This window comes from Parasteatoda tepidariorum, chromosome 2 (genome assembly GCF_043381705.1).
Source record: "Parasteatoda tepidariorum isolate YZ-2023 chromosome 2, CAS_Ptep_4.0, whole genome shotgun sequence".
NCBI lineage: Eukaryota > Metazoa > Arthropoda > Arachnida > Araneae > Theridiidae > Parasteatoda > Parasteatoda tepidariorum.
In genome coordinates this window covers 4922751-4945585 of record NC_092205.1, presented here as the reverse complement: position 1 = coordinate 4945585, position 22835 = coordinate 4922751, and the positions used below count along the sequence as shown (strand labels likewise).

The window sequence follows — 22835 nt, the reverse complement described above, 5'->3', positions numbered from 1 at the left end:
AAAAAGAGCTCCTCTCTAAATAAGAGCCTCACACAAATATTTTGAATGCATTTTAATTCACTTATTTGTTTTGTTAAATTTTTCGCGTTTCCCTATATGACCTTTTCCACATTTGGTGCACATATTTGCCCGGTTGCTAGGAGAGGTTTTAATGGTCTCTCCCAGAGGTTTCTTCGAACACTAAGTCTATGGAAAAAATTCTGTGCCTCCCAAAAGTGGTCGCTACATAGAGATCGTTTTTCTAGAAGGTTTTGTATATATATAATACGTTGAAACAAAATACAAAAACTTTAGTTCCATCACTGAGAAGTTCCATTTGCTGAAACTTATAAAATAAGTAGTGTATACATAGATATCAAAGAACTCGATTTTTGTTTGCATGAAGTTAAGTTTCATGGCAATTACATTTATGAAGTGCTAAAATTTCATTTCTATACATCTGTTATACATATTTTTTTAAATAATAAAACACATCAAATAACAAAAATGTTTTTAACTATCTCCATACTCTAGCTGAGAGGAAAACATTATAAATATATTTTATTCCAAATTTAGAATGTATCATTAGTGAAAGTCTGATTAATAGATTTGACATTTGTTAGCGTGGGTTTCTTTTTTAAATTTTTACAGTTTGTTTTTAAATTACTTTTTCTATACAAAAATGCATCTTTATTGATATATAGACCTATTCACTGACCAGTAAGTGTTTGTATTTTAATACTTGATTAAATTACAGCAAAGAAAAATATAAAATTTTATTTTATAGCATTTTGACTCACTTTAATAATATAAAATCAATAATTTCAACTTTTCAGAAATATATATCATATTTTGTACATTATTAAACATTTCTTGAGAAAACATTAAAAATAATATTTATTAAATAATTTCCTAAAACAAAACAGTATAAAATTTGTTTTAAAATAATTCGAACACAGTATAATTGCAGCTATATCTCTTTAAATTACAATAGAATGTAACATTCTTTTGTGTGTCATTAAATAATGTCTTCTAGAAAATGTTTTATGACATAAATCACATCTAAATCTCCGGGGGTTCGACACGTGTCTCTCCAGCACATGGCGTTTTAGTGTTTGTTCAGTACAAAATCGTCTTTTGCAATATGTACAATATGGAACACTGTAGCTTACATCTGCAATAACTATGCCATCTCCATCAAATTCCACATCTGAAAAAGAAAATATGACTAACTGATACAGGTAGTTTATTTAAATCTAATATTTCAGGCAGTTAATTGTTGTTTTTTTTAACTTTCATTTTAAGTCATTTACATTTTTTTACTTCGAAAATTATTAAAAACAATGAATTCTCAATTTTTGCACATTTGTGTGAGCCCAAAATATGCTTGTGATGAAGTAGCGTTTCTAATAATAAAAAAATCAAGTTACCAATGCTTTTCATTATTTATATTGTTATAACTGTTGTGAGCTAGTAACAGATGATGATAATTATTTTTCTTGTACGCATTTTGAGCCATTCTCATAATTACAGCGTTGAAGGCTACAGACATAGACTAAACTAATAATTATCATCATCTGTTACTAGCTCACAACAGTTATAACAATATAAATTTTTTATCTAAAATGAAATTTTTCAGAAAAGCATTGGCTGCACACAATGTTATCATTTCAAAAGATCTGGTGCCAAAAAAGTGATACACTTAAGATTTTTTTTTTAACTTTAAAAAACAGTCAACAAAGTATTTAATTGCAATTTTCTTCTAAGTTTTAAGATTCATTCGAAATCTATCATTTTATTATGTTTCACAATAATAAAATGAAAGTGCTGATTCATTGTAAATGAAAGGAAATTTAAAAATTATGATATTTTTAATGCATATTCTACAAGTTGAGTGATTAGTTATTAAGTAAAACAGGTTTATGTTTGAGAAGATTTATACTTTCGTAGGGGAATTTATTTTTTTTCCTATTTAAATATGGCTATAATTATAAAAAATATTTCCCATCCCAACACGATCTATGCAATATTTCAATTTGAATAAAAAAAATAATATTTTTAAAATAAAATTAAAAAGCTTACACCAAAACAATATTTTTTTTAAACCTAGAGAATACTAATATGCGAAAAAAACTGGACTAAAATTAATTATCTGTTTAAATTTAAAAAAAAAAACTTTTTTTAACTCATTCATGTTTAAAAAAATCTATAATTTCACACAGTATTTTTTTCTTCCTTTTTAAATATGGCCTATAACTATAAAAAAATATTTCCTGCCTCTATACAATCTATATATATAAATTAAAAATTATATTTCTAAAATAGAATTAAAAAGCTAACATCAAAACAATATTGTTTTAGACTGATAGAATGAAAATATGTTTTAAAAAAATTGGTCTGAAATAAATTATTTTTTTAAATAGTTAAAAAAACATTTTTTTAACGTATTCGCCCATTGTAAGATGATGATTAAAAGCCACATCATAGTATGAATTCATTATTTCAAATCAGCAATGACATAAAAATGCTTTTATGTCAGGCCAAAAAAGCTTCATACAGATAAAAATTCTATAGATCAATAATCCCCCTATTTATAAGTCAACAATCTGAAGGTCAATCATCTTACTGTTGATGGATTTAAATTAAGGGTAGAAAAATTAATTGAAGAGCAAATGGAAGAAGATAGCAAATATCATTTTGCAAAAATACTAAATTTTTGTTTAAAAAGATGTTATTAATAGCTGTATACATTTATTCTGCAATACCATTAAATAAAAGTTTTTATTAGGATAATATGCTTTGTAAAACAACTTCCTGCTATTGCTATGTTTTCCACAGCTAATATTTCTAATTTCTTTAAAATAAATTATCATTTGGAACCTTTTTCCACTAAGCACTTGAATTCAATATTTCATATGCAATAACTATTAGTACATAGGAGGTACAGCACACCATGACTATTTGTTTCTAAAATTGAGTGCATACCACATGCCCATGCATGATATTTCACTCTACTTTGTGGTGTAGGGCACTATGACCTGTCACAATAAATGGCAATCTAAAAACTTACATTTTTTTGACAAGGTGTCCTTTACCTCCAATGTACAGATATAAATTTTACAAATGTATATCAAAAGTTTATGAAAAATGCTGCACTTTAATTTTTCTCTAAAACTTATTCTGAAACTTAACACATTAAATATGAATGCATATTCAACAAATGGGTAGCAACACACTTAAAAATTAATATGCCTACAAATTTTATTACTTTCAAATTTATTAACTTTCATAACCTAAATGGCTATTTATTCCAATATGATAGAAATGTAAATCCAAATAAAAGCATTCATTCTCAATGAGTTAAGAAACAAACATACATGTTTCTTCAAACTTTAGTTCAATATTTAGAAGACAATTGAACTCAGGAATATTTTTAAATATAAAAACCATAAACTAAACTTGAATAAATAAATTTAATAACTTGTTCATATTTTATGTACTAAATATCATACGAGCAAAAATGTTAATTAAGGTGATTCAAGTATAATTTATAAATGGCAGTTATTTGGGACACAATTTAAACTATTAATTTTAAGTGTTATCACATTTATGAACATTTTTATACCATAAAATAACCTTAGTAAAAACAGTTTAGTTTTTATAACTTTTCGAAAAGACAAATTACAAATGTTGAGGTTTATTAAGTTTTAAAATGAAGAAGGCATACAATAAAATAACAGATGACACTGCGAACATTGAGTTTTGGAAATAGAAGAATAAATATTAAGAAATTTACAATTATGAAAACAGTACTGAAAAATTTCCACATAAATTCAATCAAATATAATTTAAGATAAATTTAATTTCAAAATTTATCTTAAATTATATTTAATTCAATTCTCATTTACCAGATTCATCAATTAGCATTTTTGCTAAAAGTTATAACAGGAATTCTTAGATAAAACATATTTTTGATTTAATATTTGAATGATATCCTATTAATTGACCATAGTATTTTATCAGCACAAAATATGTAAATAACACCGATCCTGTCCGATTATTGTAACTTTACTTAAAATTGATTGCATATTTTTACTTATTTCAGCATATATTTTTAAATAGTTTATGGTAAATATGATGTAATATCTAACTAATCTATACATAATAACACCAATATGAACTAAAAATATATATGTATTATCTCTTTACACTCATAGTAATTATCTCATCATTGCCAAGAAAGCAATTTTATTTATCTATAAATTATGACACATTATTCTTTATTAATTTCAAATATTTTAAGGATCTTAAATAATAAACAGTAATATTTCTCATATTGAAGTGAAGTGTTTGTAGTAGCTTCATGTGATTAAAACCAGACTAAAATACTTTTCAAAAATATAAGCTATGAAAATAATAAAAAAACAAACTAATATTTAACAAAGAGTGCATATCCTTTGTTTCAGCAGAAAGAAACACTATTGTGAGAGAGTAATATTTATTAAAATATGAGTTTACAAAAACTGATAAAACAATCAGCAGAAGCTAAATGTTACAGTAATCATAAACTTAACCACTCAAACAATGGTGTTATAAACTCGAAGGGACACAAAGTCTCATATCAAAAATTGATAATTTTTTTAACAATTCAATTCAGTCAAAATAATGACAAAACTGACGAAGTTGTAGGGCATGTATTTACTCCAAAAATAATAATAAATATTAATTTATTTCTAACAATGTGAATATCTTTGCTTTTTCATTTGTTTTTACGTATTGAAGTTCTTCGATTTATCATCTTCTTTTTTTGATATATCTCAAGATACCAGAGCCCAATGATTAAGATTATTTCCAGTTGAAACATTTTGGTAATCAGTTAATACTTCCTCATAAATATCAGTTTCTTTTGGATTAATTTAATTAACTAGTTATTTCCTACTTTATGAAAAAGTATTCCCATCTATGTACATATCTTGCCTATCTACTTTTTTAGGAAGTGATAATTCAGGCAATTTTTATTATTTTAAGCTTTTCTTATTAGGATTTCAAGAAATGATTCATAAAATTTTATATTTTTTATATATTGGAATTTATAAAAGCATTTTAAATTGTTCAGAAATTGGAGAAAAGTTTTGGAGATGAAAAAATCCTTTGTGAAATTAAAAGTCTCATACTTAAAGAGAATTTTTGATTACCGACAGAGTAAATGCATAGAGAATGTAGATTTTTTGTGATATCAAGATTTGACTGCATTTGTGTTCATTTAACAATTTAACTGAGAAACTTTACTGGTATAGGACTTGGTCTATCCCAAATTGAGTTATATCCTGTACTACAAATTAGATTTTTCCAATATTACCCTAAGTATAGGAGAATTTTTTCATTTTATTATTTTACCTGAAGAAATAGTTAAAAAGTTAAAAAACTGAAATAGACATAATTATATTACAACAGGAATATAATTTATTGTAAAAACGAACAATGAAATAGAACTTAAATAGATCAAGTAATCATACAACAATAAGTAATCATACGATCAAGTAATCATAACTTGTAGCCAAATGTAGTCTGCTAGGAAACCATTTAGGTTTCTATGTAAACTTCTACTGAAACTGTAATTGAAAATTGTATAAAATAGTGTATAAAATATTTTTAGAAATTTTTTTAACAAACTCTGATGTAATATCTAAACTATAACAAAAGAAATCCTAAATAATTAAGTTGATCATTAAATTTTTAAAACAAATATAGTTAAAATGTTAATTTTAAAAACAAAATATGCAATTAGTATGCAGTTAAAAATATTGATTTAAAAGAAATTTACGTATAGAGAAATGTTTAATTTTGTAATAAAAAATCTGTGCAAGCTTTTTAAATACTTTTAAACTGTGGCACGCATTTGATAAATATGTATCAAAACTTTTAAGTAGAATAAGGTAATTAGACATTCTCAAAAAATCGAATAAGTTCTATTCCATAGGAGCAATTGCTCTTAATTTATATAATTTTTACATCATTGCTACCCTTGGAAGAGTAATTATTCAGTCCAATTGCTCTTCTTTCAAAAAGATTGCGCATCACTAGCATACATTATATAAACAATTTTATCTGAAAATATACACATAAAATAAAACGAATTTTTTAAAAAAATATATAAATACTTTTTCTAAAATATACTTTTGAGAAGAAAAAAGTATTGAAGTTTTTTTTAGCAATCTATTAAGAAATTTTAATTGCGGCAATACACTTATTTCACTCTTTTATATTCATGAAATTTCAAAAAAGTGTGCTGCACAGATATTTTTACATATGATACAATATCATTGGCAAACCTCTCATTCAAAGTTATAATATTTATTTTGTTATTTTTCTACGGCTATTTTTAGGTATAGAGTATATTTTGTAAAGGAAAAAACATAAATCATAATATTATAAAAATTTACTTAGGCCTAAAAATTTTATAAAATATTAATTGAATAATGCAGAATAATTGAATAATGCATTATTCAATTAATTGAATAATGCATATCAACAACATTTTGCAGTTAGATGATAAATTTATTATTAAAACAAATAGATTTTTTCTGCTATAGCTTTTAATTTATTAAAAAATAAAAACAATACAAACATGCTGAGTTTTAATATACATATGATACTGAAAAAGTGGAAAATACTGACACTGCATAAGTGTTGGATATTTTAGTGCTAAGTATGAAATTTGAAAATTAATATACACTTTACCTTATCGAATAAATGGTACAATGCCATACAGACCAAAAAATGGCCCACACACCCTTAAAAAGTTATTAACCACTGTTAATATGATTATTAATAATCTATGGCAATTACTAAAAATTCACATCCTTATTATAAAATAAAACAAAATAAAATAAAATCTACTGGTTGCACCAAAAAATTACTTTTAAATAATACTAATTGATATAAAAATACTAAATATAATTATGTAATAACTTTTATTTCTGACTTTGATGACATTATGTTTGACATTAAATATAATTACTCGGCAGGTTTAGAAAAATGTTTAATCATTTCATTTTTAGCTGGCATATACGGTTCTAATTTTAATAAATTGAAAATAATACATTTTGATAAAACTAAAAACATGGAACTTAGTAAGCAATGGCTAAAAATAAAATAACAATCCTTTTAGGGTTTACCACAAGAAAAGATTAGATAAAAAATGTGACTCACAAAAAGTTTAAATTAATTTACATAAAAATAAAAAGGAGAAATATTTATAGTATGTCATCAAATCTACAATATTGCAAATAAATTATGCAGTATGAATTTTTTTAAATACTATAAATTTTAGAGAGATTAAAATTTCTCACAGGACAATGATACCAAGTACAGACCTCAAAGAGCTTCCTAAGCTCGACAAAAATAAGTGAGAACACCAAGCCTAACTGAATACAATGTAAGATTATAAACAAAATCTGCTTCATCTGGCATTTATGAAACAGTAAACAGCTTATTTAAATATAAAACAGACATTTAAAAACATTAAAAAAAAAATTGCTCAGTTTTTATACAATATAAAATATATGAATGTAAATATACCAAAAATGCGTAAAATTTTAAGTCACTTCAAATTATAAACTAACTTCAAAATAATTTATTTTTTATTTAAATAAAAATTATCGACTTATGTATATGATTAAAAACTATTATTGTAAAATGTTGATGATTGTATTTCAAAGTTAATTAATAAATTTTACCAAAAAATGATGAATGAGACTTTAAATTTTATGAATCATCTTTTTGTGGATGCTAACATAGTCTTTTCTATGAAATGTCTTTAAACAAATATCGCATTGCATGGTTAGTAGCTCAGGGAAGTGTTTTTCTCTCAGGTGCCTCTTCAGTGTTTGTTTTGAAAGAAAGCTTTTTTCACATAAAATGCAGAAAGGTTCTTCGGTAGAGTCAAGGAGAGCCTCAATCGCAGGGTTCTTCGGTGGTCGCTTATTTTTTGATAAAATTACTTCTAAAAATATATTAAATTTATTAATTTATGTCACTCAAACAAAACTAATAAGTACAAAAATGAGTGTATACAAATAACAATGAAAATTCTTTCAATCCCTTAACACTTTTTTAAAAAAAAGTTTAATTGTTTTTAAAAATCAGAAATTGTTATGTTCGATGAGATGTAGATGAAAAATAAACTTTTCTAAGCTGCATCCATCTTGTTTATAAAATATTAGAACAATGAATCTTTTTTTAAAAAAAAATATTTTTAAGATAATTCTTCAGATTTGCTAATTGATTTAAAATTGCTGTTGCCTCTTTTAAAAACTTTAAAGGGAATTTTATTGTTGATAAACATATTACAGTCAGTATGAAAAATACAATAACTTTCTTTTTAAACTAATAACAACCATTGGTTTCAATTCACACAAGCACATCTCAAGTTTTATGATGAAAATAAAAATAAATAAATAAAACTTTTTATATGAAAATATATAAAGAGAAAAATTTGCAAAAAATACTGAAATTAACAAATGAAATTTTGACACAGTTGGGATTAACTCAATTTTGTCGGTTTATACAAAATAAGACAATGAAACTAGCAGTTTTTAAACAATATGTTATTTTAAAATTTAACTTTGTAAAATTCAAAATTATGAATCTAAGTTAGAAAATTGTATTCTTTATAACAAGAAGTAAAAAAGCTAAGTCTAAATGATCTAGAATATAAGTTTGTTAAAAAAAAGATTGAAAGGAGTGAGAAAAAACTGAAACATCATGCTTGCAAATAAGATTATTTTTTATAGATCTAATAAATGCATAAACACTTTACAATGCTTCAGAACTCATTAAACACACTAGAGTAAGAAAGTGGTACAATAATTAATTAATGCAATTTAAATGCTACAATCTAAATTAAAATAAAAGGAGATGCAGCATCATTTAAAAGTAAAATTCAACTAAAATGTTTAAAATTTTAAAAAAAGACTTTACTTCAATTAATTATCAATATTTTCTAATATAAGGAATACACATATTATATTTACCTCTCATATATGTAATGAAACGTTTTCCTACAGATATTTATAGAGTTGACTAATGAAGACACTGATAGATTTTCTTGACATAAAATGTTCATTTATTTGAGAGTAAACATGCAAGATATTCATATCTAACTCTTTTATGGTTTTGTACCATTTCAATATTTTGTTTAGTATTTATTTCATCAACTGTTATAACATAAAATTCAATTTTTTTTATATTGCAGTTAAAGATACCTTTACCTCTTATTGTACATAGAAAAAATATATACATAAGTTGAAATTAACATTTATTTAGTAATTCTATTAATAATTTCCTAGGATTTCATATAAATTTTAAAATAAATTTAGTGGCCCAACAGCCCATGGAAGACTAAGGCCTACTGTGCCCGTCCTAGTTTTCTTGACCTTGTGCTCTGGAGTACAGGAGCAGATGTTCTGATTAATGGTCAGTCAAACACAGAACTCATCCCCAAGCATGATTGATGCTCATTTTATAAACATACTGAAGAGATGAAAGGCTGAGTCAACCTTGCCTGGTCTGGGGACAGAACTCTGTACCTGTGACGTGGGAGTGCAGAGTGTTACACCTCAATACTGAGCATCAATTTAACTTTTAATAGAGTTTATAGGTCGAAGTCAAATTCTCAGGAAAGTTTGAACTTGAAAATGACACCCTTCAAACTCAAACACTATACTTAACAAATCCAATATTATAAAGTTTAAGAGTAAAACAGAATTTTCATAAATATCACTTGTGATATTTATATATGTTTAGAAAATGCCTCTTTTGTAAATGTCTTATCACAATAAATACATTTAACAAGGGCCTTTTGAACTCTGCAATTTGCTATGTGATTTTCATACCGTGTAGATTTACGGTCAAAGTTTCTATGACAAAACTGACACTCTTTTAATTGCGACTTATTCGTTTTTAAGGTGACCGGTTCATCGGGATCTCTATCTTTTAAAGTTGCATCATCTCTTATATAAACAGTGGGATTATGACTTAACCGTATGTGTGTCTCTAGATCTTTTTCTTCAAACGTCTTCTCACACAGAGAACAATTCTTGCTTAATAACTCAAACGATACATTACTCTCTGCATCTTCTACAAATTCAGATTTCAGCACAACATCCAGAAAGTGTACACCCTTCTTTGGCCTTTCAGCTTGCATAGATTCCTGAACATAAAAATTTCCATAGCCTAAAGACTGTTTACCACATTGAACTCTCAGGTTTGGATCAGATTGATTTAATGAACAGGCAAGTTGACTAAAGCAGAAACCCCCTACAAAAAAGATAAACTTTAGTGTTAAACTATTCCAAAACAAGTTGAATACTGTAGATATTGATATCTTAGTAATAAAACCCACATTCTTAAGAATATAAAACAATTTTCGTAAGAATGCAGTTGTATATAATAAAAGTGAATTTGCATCTGGCTTTCTATACAGACAAATACATTCTTGTGAAACTTAGTTTATATTCATAAGAATGCATGTGTATAGGATACAAGTTCAGGAATGGACTGGAGGACCCCATTTGGTATACATAATAAAAATACAATTAGAAGACAGAATAAATAAAAAATTTGCAATATAAATAATTAATAAATTTAATTTTTGATAAACAAAACTATTTTAATGATATATAGTGAATTATATAAAGCATTTGAAACTAAAGATTTATTCAAACTTGTTTGTAATTATAAAAATGATGTAATATTTTTATATTTGTAAACAAATTAAATTTAAAAAACATGTTAGTTAACAAGTAGAATTTGGTAGCTTCATCCAGATGTTAGAATTACCCTACATCTTATTATATAAATTAATCCCCATTTTTGATAAGAAATAGCTAGTTTTTTGTTTGAGAGGTGTATAACTTTCTGCCAATAAGTCGATTATTATTCCTATAGACTCAAATGATACTAGAGGCATGACAAAATGTGAATTCACATGTTATTGTGAAATTATATTAAAAGTGTGGAATCTCGAATTCTTTGATGTGGGTTGAGTCGATGACTCAGTAGATGAGAATGAAGTAAAATTCATTGCCAATTGAGACATATATAATAATACGGCAAACTTTATTGAATCCAATACGGGTATGTTTTGAAATCTTTAAATGTGTAACTTTAAGGTACGTTTTAAAAGCTTTTATTGTGTCATATTTTGTGAAGTACTCTTGAACAAATTATTTTAACTTTTCTTATTCTTAATTTTTCAGAGTTATTCATAGCTATTTAATTGTTCATAATGCATTAATATTTCACAATGAAAGAATGTCTAACTTTACTAACGATGTATAAGTTATCCCCCTGATTTCTGCCAATTTTGGGGGCTCGAAAAGTCGACTTAAGCACCAGGATACACGATACTCAATTTTCGAAAGAAATTAAACACAAATAAATAAATCATAGGTAACAAGGGAAACTGTAACGAAAGCAAAATAACTTAGATAATATTTTAAAATATAAAGAAACACTATATCTATTAACAGGTCAACTAGGCTAGAAAATGGCAGTAGAGACGGCACACTTGAATATGCTCCGATGGACCAGCCTATTCCTGAACAAGTCAGATTTATAAGTGGGGCAGTTGTCGGGACAAAGCTGAAATGTAGACTAATTAAAAGATCAATGAACTACTTTTGTTTTAAAGTGTAAACAATCTGCCTACTATATTTCTACCACTAAGTTCTTAAAAATTGTGCCAGGTTTTCACTTTATTCTTTCAGCATAAAGTTTTAGTTTTTCTAAACAGTTTAAAATAGATCTTGAGTAAATCTTACAAATTTTATCGGTAAGGTAACGTATTTTTAAAAGTTTACTTGGCAGTATTTTTGCACACAATTTAGCATTTTTCCTTTTATATAATATCATAGATTAAAATAAATATTTATTATAATTTTATTTAAACAATAAAAGTACAAATTATATGAATCACAGTAGAGAACCGTTTATCAGGACACCTATTAAGCATATTAATCCGATTTCTAATGAATAAAAAGGCCATCTTTATTCTCAGAATCCATGAAAGTTAAAAAAAAATGGTTTCGTTTTCCATTGGTGTCCCTCAAAAGAGTGTACAAGTAGAAAAAATTTTAACATCACACAGACAAATTTTTTTTCAGAATTTCAAATTTGATCCAGAAATTGATGGGGTCTTCATCACTGATGAAGTTGGCTCGACGGACATTCTTAGCTAAAGAAAGCATTAAAATTTTCAAATGAGAGTAATCTTACATCTGAAAGTCCTGAGGCAGGAAAAAGTGTAACAGAAAGTTACCGAAACCTAATCATATGAATTTTTCCATAAAACAGATCAGTCTTCATTCGATCAGTAATCGTGACTAAAACCACAAAAGAAAGCTAAACTTAATTTTCAAACTATATCAGTTCTAAAACATACTTTGAGTAGATAATAACTAGATTTAAATTAATTACAACTCATTAATTAATTAAACCGTTAATTATATACAACATGAAAATATGGATATACATTAAACAATAATGAACAATACAAAATATGAAAAATACAAAACAATGTTAAAAAAATTTTCAACTGCAAAATGAGTTTCAAATTTTTAATTAAATATTTAAAAATGAATTTAACATTTTTTAAACTCCATGAAGAGTACTTATATGAAGCAACAAATATTCTTTTCTACAATAAAATTTATGACAAATGTGGCACTGAAATTTTTTGGCATTAGCTTTTTGATGAGTTTCTTTTACATGCCGCTTCAAATTACTTTTATTTGAATAGATTCTCTGACAATATGGACATCTATAGTCACCAGTGGCAAACTGTATACCACCTAAAAAAAACATGCGTTATGATAAAAATTACTTAATATTCCCACAGTATATAAATACATAAAAATATATATTTTGTTGAAAACATAAAAGTTAAAAGAAAAAAATAATAATTTTCAGTCAGTGATAAAACAAAAACACACTTTTCTTTTTCAAAACATTTTTTATTATTTTCATAAAACTTAAGGATCTATAATTTCATGATTTTATATAATCAGAACTTCTTATTAATGATAAAAATTTATTTTAATTGATCAAACTTAGGATGTATAATTTAATAATTTCATACTACCAAAACTTTTTAGTACTGGTGTGAATATATTTTAATTTATAAAACTTAGGATGTGTAACATCATGATTACTAAATACAATAAAAACTAACTTTTATAGCATAATTTTATTTTAATTATATTTTGTGCTGAGATTATTTTGTTTCCTTCCTTTATTTTTTACATTATCACACATTTTTATGAAATCTTAATATAATTGCACCTAACTTATTTAATGCAGTTTCTGTACAGAGAAATGGAAAAAGTAAATATTATAGCAGCATCTATTATAATTTAAGGAGTTTAAAAAAAATGTAATAAAAGTAACTAAACATAGTGTCCAAATTATGTGAAATGACAAGCAAAATATTTTAACATGTAATTTAGAAAAACTAAAAAAGTAAATGCCATTATTTTAATAAAATAGCATAAAAATTATTCTGTAAAAGGGGGGCCTTTTTCTTATTGCCCCTTTTAAACAAAATTACAAAGTTGCCAAGTATATTCACATATTTTTAAGTCATTATAGTAAATCCGTTTATTAAAAATATTATTTTGCATTTAATTATTAACAAAAATATTGTGAATACATAATTAGTACAGATGGTATTTATTACACCTTAAAAATAAGAAACTTCACTAGATTTACCTAACCATTGCAATTTGATTATTATTACAATTTGAATAACATTTTAAGTTTATCGTAATTAAAATTGGAAAAATTTTAATAATGAGATACAGTTTTCTTTATATTGCAAAAGAAATTGTTTTTTTTTTTTCCTCCTGAATATATATGCTGAACGTATATACTTTTCCTGAATATAGATGCTAAAATGCTAGAACTTAAAAATTTAACTTTTTTTAAAATTTAATATCTAACTTAATATCTTAGATAAGAAGGGCATTACAATTTATCTTCAAAAACTTAGATAATTCTAATAAGTCTTCATACACTCACATTGTTGCTGTATCAATTTTTCAAAGCTTTGTGAAAATATGTTTGCGATAAATCACTCAGCCCAGAAGTAACATTATTAAAAATAATCAAAATTAAAATAAATGCTACAAAAAAATATAAAATTTCAACTAAATTTACTTTGTACTAAGAAATATTACTCGAAAATATACAAAGAAAAATAATAAAAAAATAAATATAAAAATAAAAGAGCAAAAATTGAGTGAAAAAGGTTTGAAGATTTAAATCTCCAAATAATAGGGTCTAAACTTTATTCTTTATTAGACTTTTAAAAATATACTTGTTTATTGATAGTATTTAACACAATTTATTCTTATTTATACTTATAGTTTAACCATCTAGAAAATTTCCTTGGGTTGATTTTTATGTTTCTTTATTGTATGCAGTACATTTGCATGCACTTATTTATGTTTTGATTAAATTAGAAATTATATTCAGTCAAATGAAAACTTTCGCTCTTTCAAAATGTTACATTATGGTACTCCTGGTAACCTGAAAAAGATTTAAATAAAGAACTCAAAATCAAATGTGTAGAATTGGGAAGAATGGAAGGCTGCTTTGAGTCAGGTTCAATTCCTTAAGAGACAGTTAGATTAATGAGTAATTTCAGTTTTAAGTAATAGGAATTTAAACTTAGGTCTTTTTTTGTTAACACTCCTAAACAATATTGTTATAAATAAAATAACACAGTTGCGTGCGACAGATTAAATATTTTTTTAATGCCTTGACATAAAAGTAATCAGGAATGTTACAAATTGAATCAAAATTCTTCTCATTCTTTATTAACCAAATAATATTTAATAACTTGATACAACCTTAGCTTAAACTAACTATCAATGGTAAACAGTTTTTCTCATAAAGAATATAATTCCTACAGTTTTTAAAATGCAGTTTCTTCTTTCTTTTTTACTTAACTAGGATGTTAATCTCATAACATCTGCCATCCCCCCCTCATAAAAAATAAAAAGATATTGGAAACAAAAATGTTCCTCAAAGTTAAACATCATCTATTTTATAAGAATGGAATTGCAAAAATATTTATGCACAATAGAACTAATTATACTAACATAAAAGAAACATAGGTATATTTATATTCTAAATATTAAACATTAAAAAAATCACAGTCGTTAATATGAAATAGGAACGTATTTGCTCATTAAATATAAAAAAACAATTAACAGATTCAATTAAATTAAATTAATAATTAAGTAATCTTAAACTGTTTTTAAACGAAAGAAAAAATATATAATTTAGAAATGGATATTATATTTTCTTTCTTATGGGTGATAAAATCTGTCTTAAAATTTAAAATATTAACAAGAAATTTTTGATTCAACCTTGGGTTCAACCTATCTCTGCAGTTTTGAATTCAAGATTAACGCAATCCAAAAACATAATCTTAAAAATAAAATAAAAAATGGAAAAAATAATGAAAAGAAATATTTCAGAAAATCAGGTCAGTGACTAGAGCAACATTTAAAGAGACTATATTTATAGTCTCTTTAATTTTTTTAAATAGATAATTTTATCTATTTAAAAAAATATTATCAATTTATGAACATATTATTTAAATAAAATAATAATAAAAATAGAAATAAAGGTGTAACATAAAATGTTTTGAAATAAAAAACATTAAAATATAATAATTACTCAATATCTAACTTTTTGAACTCAAATGTAACTATTGTTAAACTAATAACTTTAAACAAAACTAATGGCTCCTACAACTAACAAGATAACTTTTTTTTCAAAATCTTAAAAAAATAAAATGTTTAAACTAGTATAAATTTGTAGAATGAATGTCTGTATCCATGCCTATTCTTCAACTTATCCTTAATAATAAAATAATAATTAAAACTAATCAATACAAACTATTGAACTAATTACCAAGTGCAGATTTTAATCTTTTTACTTCAATTTCAGATTTTAATCTTAATACTTCAATCTTAGATCTACCTAGTTCATTCGAATAACTTTTCCTTTTTTTTTTGGAATTTTTTGGTGGAATTTTATGAGAAATTTTTTTTTTTTTAATTTACCCCAAAAGAAATTGCAAGAAAGAATCATGCAATTTTAACAATAAATTATTATATTGATTTTAACCATATGATTGTGCTGTTTATAAATGTTAAAATATAAATGCAATAAAATATATAAACTGTAATGAATAGGCATACATTTAAGATGGACATTCATATATAATACTCTGTTTCTGAATAAATTTCTCAGACATGTAATAATAACAACTTATAATGCAGGCATATAATAATCATAAATTGTATTATGATTTAAAGTCTTGTTAATCGTAAATCACATCACATTATGACAGAAGATATCTTTGTGTTATAGAACAGTTCAAACTCCATGAACTGTTTGCAAATGGAACACAACATAGTCTTTTCTCAAATAACGTTTATGACAAATTTTACATTCATACTTCTTTGGATCTATATTACTATGAGTTTCAGAGATGTGGCGCTTCAAGGTAAATTTTTTGGCATACGTACGAAAACAAAAGGGGCAAACAAACTCTTTCAAACATGAAGGATTTTCAATATCATAAGAACAAATCTCACCTAAAAAGAGAAAAATACAACAATTAATATTAAAAAAAATCATTTATTAGATAAAAGCAAAAGAAAAAGAATGACAGTGAGTCTGCTTAAATGCTATAGCATCTGAAATATGCAAAAAAAAAATTGTACAGGACACACAAAAAAAGTGATCTTGTGTCCTCTGAAACGTGAAATTCTCCAATGTAAAAAATATGAGACAATAATAAATGTAAATTCTTTTAAGGAATTAAATATGACATACATCATTCACATATTTGCATAATAAAATACATAAAAAATAGATAAAAAAGATACAGTATTTGCTTTAATATTTTACACGTAAAAAAGCAATAAGAATTGAAACAATGTATAAATTTTGCTCACCTGATTTACATAAAAAATTCTATCATATAAGTGGAAGTATTCCTCCTCAAATTATTTAAAAATAGTTTCAACAAACTGAAATAAAGTTGATCTTAACTCTAACCTAATTTTTACACTCTAAAAGAAAAATTAAAATTAAATAAAAACTAAAAACAAATAAATATAATACTAAAACAAATGTGCAAAATAAATGTATGTAATACAGTCGAACTCGTTTATAACGAGCACAAAGGGACCGTAACATGTACTCGTTAAATCCGAGTGCTCGTAATAAACGGGTACTTAAGACAGGCGTGCAACCAGAAGAGGGGGGGGGGCTTGGGAGGTCAAATGATTGAATTTACTTAAAATTTAATTAATACTTACTTACTTTAATTACATTAATTAATTTAATCGCTTTTTTTTTTATTTCGCGCACATTTCTTATCATTTTGAAAAAAAGATAAGACAGAAAGACTAGAAAGATGAGAAAAAAGATTACAAGACGGAAAAATATTGCTCTCTAAAACCGGGTCTTGCTCGTTAAAAGCGACATCTGTTCCATAGACTTAACATTGATCCAACCAAATATTCTAGTTTCCCTCGGTAAATCCGAGTTCTCGTTAAATCCGAGCTCGTTATAAACGAGTTCGACTGTAGTTATATTTTCAATTTTAATTTTTTTTAATTTTTGATGAAAAATCCCTCCTCTATTTAAAGAAAAAATCTTATTTTTAATAAATAAAACAATTAGTTTAATTTTCAAAATAAAACAATCAGATTAAATAGAAATCATTTATAATTTTATCAAAATAAAAAAAGTTTTGAAATACTTAAGAACAAAACAATAAACACTCAACATACACAGAGGAATTTAAATACCCTTTCTTTTGAAATACAGATATAAAAAATTTAGAATTTAATGTAATAACAAATAAAAAATAATTTTAAGAAACATACTTAGCCACAAAAAGTTTTAATACATCAGTTTAGTAACAGAATTCTTAATTTAACATTTTTAGCAATTTAAAGTTATTAGTTTTTAAAAATATTGTAAGGTGTACATTTGAGAATTAATGCAAATAAAAACTAAAATATAAGTAAACAAGTATTTAAAGGTTTTGATGAAATAAAAATTTCTTAGTGGTAGCTTTTTGTGATATAAATTTTGGTTACAAAATTAAATTTTGTTTAATATTTTCAGTTATTAAATAATTAGAAGAATAAATGGCATCATCATGTTTAAGTACTTGACATCCAAGCAAAATTTTTACAAATAAATATTTAATAATTTCAATCAATAAAAAGAAATTGTTTTCCTAAAGTCGGAAATAGATTTAATTCAAAAAAACATCAGGTACATAAATAACTAAATTCAATAATTGCACTCTGATAACATAAAAAAATTTTAAAAATGCATTTTTGTAAGCTAACACTTTTATTTTAACTTGCTTATATATAATGTTATTTATAAACAATGAAAAAATTATTACTATTTTGTCACTAACTAAATAACAGCAATAACACTAACCATAACGCTTTTTTTTTTACATTAACTATATTTGGTACTTTTCCATTTCGCCGGCACAAACATTAAGTCGTCAGTGCAAAGTCACCTAGCGCTAGTAAACTCAACTTTTTTTTCTTCTTTTTTTTTTAATTACAATGACGACATTTTTTGCAAAAAAATTTAAAATAAAAAAAATACAAATTAATAAAAAAAATAGTTGAATTTACTTGCACTGGCAAGATAGAAAAGTACCCTACATTTAATACATAAAACAAATTCAGTTTACATGAGTTTGATAAAAAAAAAAAAATATATACATTCGTAAAAAAGTTTGTTAGAAATATTAAATATAAAAAATATTAGGTATAATAATATATTTCTTTACTGACAAATAAATTTATAGTCAAAGATAACTTTTTATAAATCGTGTATCATGTTAATTAAAAAATCGTATAAAAATAATATCATACTGAATCTTTGTTTCCAGAGTTTCAATTGCAAACTATTTAAAATTACAAAACATCTAAGTTTAAAATTACATAACTAATAAATGAAGCAGATATACAACAAAATATTACAGAAAGCAATTTCAATAATAACCTTTTATACCAAAAGTAATTTTTTTTAAAAGAATGATATGCTTCATAATCAAGGCAGTTCTTCAGTTTCAAGTATGCCTTTCTGTTCAATCATTAGCATATTTACACATATATTCCTCAATTTAATTTTACAAAATGTTAACTATAAAGCAAAAATAGATTTTTTTAGACTAAATTGAATTCACATTTAAAAAAAATTCACAGCAATACAGAAAACAGAGACAAAATTACATTTTTTACAATTATAAAGCCAACAATAAATACCAAATGATATGATTTGATACTAAATGAAATGATTTGATACCAAAATGACATTGCTGTCATTATAAATTTAAAGGACAGAAAAAGTTCTCTAGGAAATTTGTTTTTGATAACATTAAACACTATGGTAGATTAAATATGTAGTCAAAATAACAATAGAATTTAAGAATAGAAATTGAAGAATTTATTAGAAGATCAAGAAATTAAAATATTAAATATATAAATCTAATATATTTTAATACATAAAAATATTCATAAAAATGTTCCATTGTTGTGGAATTATTAATTCTGGTATAGATAACACAATAAACATTTTATATTATGAGTTGATAAAACAAATCACCAATTGTAATTCTACTTATAAAAACTTATCCTCCTTTAAATTTCATTTTATGCAATCAATAATTGGTAACAAGATTATTTATTAACAAGAGATTTTTAAGTTTTCAACGAAGAACAAATTTATAATTTCAAATTCAATAATATTCAATATAAGAACAAATTCAATTTCCTGATATATAACATATTAAAATGGGAAAAAAAGCACTAATATAAATAGCATATATATTTTTAATGTTACAAAAAAATTTAATATATATATTCTGATTTCAATAGTACAACTAAGTTTGATTTATGATATAAACTATTTTTTATTATTGGAAAACCAATCTAGTAAAAAACAAAAAATATCTGACTCCAGCAAATTTAGTCATTTATACAGGCAAAAAACTTAAACACTCTAATTTGCTAAAAAATGTTTTTTTTTTTTAAATAAATCAATAAACTAATAATTTTAACACAAAAATTGGACATTCCTAGGATGAAAATTGGACATTAGACATACAACCAGCCTTCTATTTTTAAAATATGTTGTGCTTTGTGGTCAAAGTAGAAATTTACTGCAATAATTTTTTATATTAATTACAAATAAAACATAATTTAATCGAAAGGGATAAAAGATACAGAGAAAGTTGAGCAAGTTGGGCAACTTTAATTGTTTTGCTAGTTTGGTACTTGATCATTCAGATCCACTAAGTAACGTAAGTGATCAACATACAGAGGTTGTCAATATAACAAGTTTCATGATAATATGCTACATTAAAAAAAAAAAAAAAATTAAACAAATGTGTGTCAAAATCAAGGATATAAATAGAAATTAAAAAAACTCATTAAGTTTTCATAAGTGATTCCTACTCAATAGAATAAAGTCCTTCAATGAAATTTACTTAAGTGTTGAAACAAACCAAAATAATTTGTATTAATTAATATTATACATAATTTGCAATAATTTCTTTTATTCATAAAATAAATGAATAATATAATGCATAATTAAAACGAAATAATTTGTTTAATTCATAAAAAAATTTATTAATAAAATAAATCAAATAATATAGCATAAAAATTTTAAAATTAAAAAGGTATTTTAAGATACAGTTGTTGTGCATCCAATTTTCAAACAAGTTTTTCTTACTCTTAAAAAGGATATAAAACACCATATAGTAACAAATATAAATGTATTCATGTTCATCAAGTAGTAAACAACAGTTTTAAAATTAAAATGTTTATATCATTGTCATACAAATTATGAAAAGGCAGAATTAAAAGTAATTTAATGTATCTGGCATAAGAAATAGTGAAAATGTTGTCATACAATACACATTAAATTTATTACATTAGCTAGAAAGCATTAAAGTGGAGAACAAACATTTCAAATCCCAAAATAAAAATTAATTTTAAATGCCTAGTTAAATATTAATTTATTTTATAGTTATAATGAATGGTCTGTTTTTCAATGAATTTCATTCCAAAATAATCTATTCTATTCTATTGCAGTTCAACTTAATTTTTACATTTATGTCAATTTATCAGTTAAAAAACTTCAGTTCATATCTAAGATTTAATTTTAAAACTTACAAAAACTTTTAAAATTATGTATATTTATATAATCCAATTTTATTTTCCTTCATATGACCTGATTTATGTAAAACTTTATTTCTATAAATTAAAAATTTCTTTCAAATTAAATTGTTCCTAATGCTAAAAACAATTATGTCATAATATTTCTTAATCTTTTTTCTTCATTCCCTAATTATGAAAAATAGTGTTATATTAATATAGGAAACTAATATAACTATTTTTTTACATAAACATCATGCTTAAAAATAAATAATCTGATTTATCTTGATAAATCACAGCAAAAGTGTCAATAAAATAAAGCGATTAGTACTCAAGAAAAGAAAATAAATTTTTAAATTGAATGAAGAATTGGGTATTAAATTTTTGAAGAAGAAAATTTAGACCGATGAAGTTCCGAATTAAAATTCGGTTCGAACTTAAATAAATAATGCTCAAGTCTGAGTTAGTTTTGGAATATTAAAAAAGAAATTAGCTATTATACTGTATCCATAATATTGAGGAAAACAAATATGTATAGGTGACTTTACAGCAAGTCCATTTCATAGTCAGAGGCTTCATAAAGGTTAACTTATTTTTCTAAGAGCATAGCGTGAAATATACAATGTACAGTTCCTCACTCAAGTAATTTTGCGAAATTAAATAGAATTAATATTTTAAACTATGCAACAAAAAATAATAACTTACTTTTCCAGTGGATTATCAAATTTACTATAACTGATGAGGTGTTATATTCCAATGGTATTAAATTTATTACCTGATTAAATGAAAAATAAAATATTTTTGTCTATTTAAACACAACTATTCAAAGGTGTGTATGTAAATCTGAAATACTTTAATATAAATTTTTAAAAGTGAAGTAGTACGAAAACTAGAAATTTTCACTAAGGTAATCAATTCCAAACTCAAATTATTTCAAAACTCATTTCATAACAGAAACAGATATTTAACTACTTTTTGACAATAATTTTTAAATTCATAGCAATTTTGTTTTCAGTGTACAGTTTTTCAAAAAATAAAGTTATCCTTTATACATACTTTCCGAAAACTTTAACAATATCTTTCTGTTCTTAACTCGGATGAATAAAAATTTACGAGCTATCACAGCAATGAATCAAATAAAAAAAAAATAAAAAAAAGAGTGTGCTGAAAAAAAACTATCAAAGGTATATCAAATGAGTTCAAATAAACAAAATCTCTGTTTAAATGTCTTCAATCTAATTTTGAACTTTGTTGATTTGAACAAAAGCATTAAATGGGTGAAAGAACTTTTGCACAAGTAAACATTTTATAACAATGCCAAAATTTACCTAAAAACTTTTTAACAATTTTTAATGAAATTAACAAAATTTCTATTACAAAAAGACAGGCAAAATACTTTAAAACAAATTGGTTAGGAAATTTAAAATTTTTTAGCTATAAGAAGAATTAGACTATTTTTAATATTTACTAGTTAAAGTATTAAAACAATTAAAGTCTTAGAACTTGCTATAATAAAGATTTTGTCTAAAATTAGATGACTGTTTTTTACTGCAGAGTAATTCTATCAGACCAATT

At 24.3% G+C, this 22835-nt stretch overlaps 2 protein-coding genes across 4 annotated transcripts in view; both read right to left on the bottom strand.

Moving 5' to 3' along the window:
• The window catches only part of LOC107442231 (uncharacterized), a 141511-nt gene that overhangs the window by 23045 nt on the left and 95631 nt on the right, over positions 1 to 22835 (bottom strand). The gene's annotated exons all lie outside the window — the stretch shown is intronic.
• LOC110283475 (uncharacterized) lies at positions 741 to 17030 on the bottom strand. Of its 3 annotated transcripts, none has more exons than XM_071177074.1 (4): positions 12768 to 14240; positions 9393 to 10299; positions 7719 to 7984; positions 741 to 1189 (listed from the first exon to the last, which is right to left on the bottom strand). In XM_071177074.1, the coding sequence occupies exons 1-2, from the start codon at positions 12844 to 12846 to the stop codon at positions 9773 to 9775; spliced, it is 606 nt and encodes a 201-aa protein (XP_071033175.1). In that variant the 5' UTR covers positions 12847 to 14240; the 3' UTR covers positions 741 to 1189; positions 7719 to 7984; positions 9393 to 9772. The 3 variants fall into 3 exon arrangements, 2 of the variants coding, with proteins under 2 accessions (XP_071033175.1, XP_021004346.2); XM_021148687.3 differs by having other exon boundaries at positions 9015 to 10299; positions 12768 to 12900; XR_011636043.1 differs by adding an exon at positions 17016 to 17030 and having other exon boundaries at positions 1050 to 1189; positions 9015 to 12833.

Excerpts from the sequence above, each read along its gene's own strand:
- LOC110283475 (XM_071177074.1), bottom strand. The coding sequence starts at position 12,846 with ATGTTTTTTTTAGGTGGTATACAGTTTGCCACTGGTGACTATAGATGT. Across the intron at positions 10,300-12,767 it reads GAGAATCTATTCAAATAAAA|GGGGTTTCTGCTTTAGTCAA; the intron begins GTAATTTGAAGC and ends TCTTTTTTGTAG.